This window comes from Bubalus bubalis, chromosome 18 (assembly GCF_019923935.1).
Source record: "Bubalus bubalis isolate 160015118507 breed Murrah chromosome 18, NDDB_SH_1, whole genome shotgun sequence".
Lineage (NCBI taxonomy): Eukaryota > Metazoa > Chordata > Mammalia > Artiodactyla > Bovidae > Bubalus > Bubalus bubalis.
Genome location: NC_059174.1, coordinates 45,902,518 through 45,905,174, shown reverse-complemented (window position 1 = coordinate 45,905,174; position 2,657 = coordinate 45,902,518). Strand labels below are relative to the sequence as shown.

Sequence of the window (2,657 nt, the reverse complement as noted above, 5' to 3'; positions counted from 1 at the left end):
TCCCTTAGTATCTCTAATTTTCTTGAAGAGATCTAGTCTTTCCCATTCTGTTGTTTTCCTCTATTTTTTTGCATTGATCTCTGAGGAAGGCTTTCTTATCTCTCCTTGCTATTCTCTGAAACTCTGCATTCATATGCTTATATCTTTCCTTTTCTCCTTTGCTTTTCGCTTCTCTTCTTTTCACAGCTATTTGAAAGGCCTCCCCAGAGAGCCATTTTGCTTTTTTGCATTTCTTTTCCATGGGGATGGTCTTGATCCCTGTCTCCTGTACAATGTCACGAACCTCATTCCATAGTTCATCAGGCACTCTGTCTATCAGATCTAGTCCCTCAAATCTATTTCTCATTTCCACTGTATAATCATAAGGGATTTGATTTAGGTCATACCTGAATATTAGATGGCATTAAACTCAAAAAAGACCTTCAGTTGTGGCATATGGGATCTAGTTCCCTGACCAGGGATCAAACCCAGGTCCGGAAGTCTTAGCCACCAAAGGAAGGCCCCCGCCTAGTTTTCTTACGAGGTTTATCTACCTCCTCACTCCCACAGCTCTTGGGTGCAGTCCCTGATACTCGCTCCTGCCCTGAATGCAGATAGGGATCTGCAGGAAGCAGGAGCCGGAATCCAACCTTATGGCTTGCAACTAATTCCTATCAGGGTGGGCGGAGTCAGTGTTCCGACTAAGGATGGAGCACCCTGTGAAAAGTGAAAGAAGCCTGGCAGGCTACAGTCCAGGGTCGCAAAGAGTCGGACACGACTGAAGCGCCTCAGTACGCACCCAACCTCTTGAATCCTGGAGGACTGAGTAAAGTGGGACCACGCCCCCTCACACGGGCAGCCAATCAGGACCTGCTCTGATTTCTCCATTATGAAGTACTGGCCCTTGATGGTCTGGGGTCTGGGTCTTGGGATTCTCGATAGAACAAGGGGAGGTGTAGCGGGTTTGGCTCCGTTTTGAAGATACTTGGAGTCTTCTAGGGTAGAAAAATCATGACCCCGATACCCGCCGACGCCGGCGCGCCTCCCCCCGCTCCAGGCGAGCCACCCGCGGCTCCAGGGCAACCAGGTGCAGAGGCTCAGCCACCAGTGATTACACAGACGAGAGAAGAATTGTTATTTTATGCCCCGGATTACCTGTGTTTGACCATCGTGGCCGTAATTTTATTCCCTCCCCTGGGAATACCAGCACTCATATTCTGCGTAAAGGTAAACCAGTGCCTAAACCTGGGCCCATCCTGTCCTCTACCTCCCCCCTTGCTGTCCTCTACGTGCCCCCTTGCTGTCCCCATTGCATCTGCTCCTGTCCTGGGATATGGGTAGGGGTTTTCCCTCCTGACCGGAGAGGTGTCTAGCCATTACCCAGGGTTGTGACAAGGCTGGACTCAAACCCAAATCTAAAGCTCCCATTCCTACAGACCAGAGGCGCCAACAAGAAAAGCCAATGGGAAGAAGCTTATATCAACTCGGGCCGAACTGGTTGGCTGGACGTATTTGCCATACTCATCGGTTTAGGCATCATTTATTTCTTAGTTCTATTTGTCTGAAGTCCAGGCCCAATAGCTGACAGGTTCACCCACCCCAACAGGACCGGCTCACCAAGACGCTAACCAGCCAGATCAGCCACCATGCAAGAAAACAACAGCTGGATATCCCCTAGCCAGAAAACCTACCAGCCAAGGAGCTCAACATCCAAGCAACCCTCTAGCCCGGGAAAACACTACTTTATGCTCTTGGCGTCCAGCTTCATCGTTATCCATCTTGGACATCTTCACTTAGATGCTCTAGATACCTTAAGCTCCTTGATACTGGGCTGCTCTTTCAGGAAAATATTTATTTAAACCAATAAAATCGAAGGTTATGTTCCAGCTTCGCCTGTGTGTACGTGTCTGTGTTTCTCTAGGGCTATGTGTTTCCCAAATCAGGTGAAAATCAGAATGACCTAATGGTGAAGCACAGAGACATAGAAATCTGGCAGATGTAGGTCTACATCCCACTTCTGACACTTTAAAAACTGTATATCCTTCAACAAGATAATTTTCTGGAAACTGATTCCTTTGTAAAATAGATATAATAATTGCCCATGTAGAATGATATTTAGGAATTTGAATTAATGTTCTCTAGGTTCATTCAAACTGGAATTCCAGGCTTCCAGTGTCTCAGAGAAGGGAGGGAAAATAGAAACCTCCTCCAGCTTTTGAGATTTAAAAGCCAAACTCTTAGGAAAGAAAGACCTCAAGAACTAAATAGTCGAATTGCCAGCAGAGCTGATCAGGACTGCCTCTCCCCTAATCCTGAAATGAATATGGCTGCCTATTTACGGAATAGGGAAGTAGAGAAAGACTCAGTTCAGTTCAGTTCAGTCGCTCAGTCGTGTCTCTGCTGCTACTGCTGCAAAGTCATTTCAGTCATGTCCGACTCTGTGCGACCCCATAGACCAAAGCCCACCAGGCTCCCCCATCCCTGGGATTCTCTAGGCAAGAACACTGGAGTGGGCCGCCATTTCCTTCTCCAATGCGTGAAAGGGAAGAGTGAAAGTGAAGTCACTCAGTCGTGTCCGACTCTTAGCGACCCCATGGACTGCAGCCTACCAGGCTCCTCTGTCCATGGGATTTTCCAGGCAAGAGTACTGGAGTGGGGTGCCATTGCCTTCACCAGTC

General features: G+C 48.0%; 1 protein-coding gene across 1 annotated transcript; it reads left to right on the top strand.

The window, feature by feature from the left end:
* Window positions 1-847: 847 nt before the first annotated feature.
* LOC123330464 (transmembrane protein PMIS2) lies at window positions 848-1,870 on the top strand. The gene is made up of 2 exons (XM_044932239.2): window positions 848-1,206; window positions 1,416-1,870. The coding sequence occupies exons 1-2, from the start codon at window positions 991-993 to the stop codon at window positions 1,542-1,544; spliced, it is 345 nt and encodes a 114-aa protein (XP_044788174.1). The 5' UTR covers window positions 848-990; the 3' UTR covers window positions 1,545-1,870.
* The last annotated feature ends 787 nt before the right edge of the window (window positions 1,871-2,657 follow it).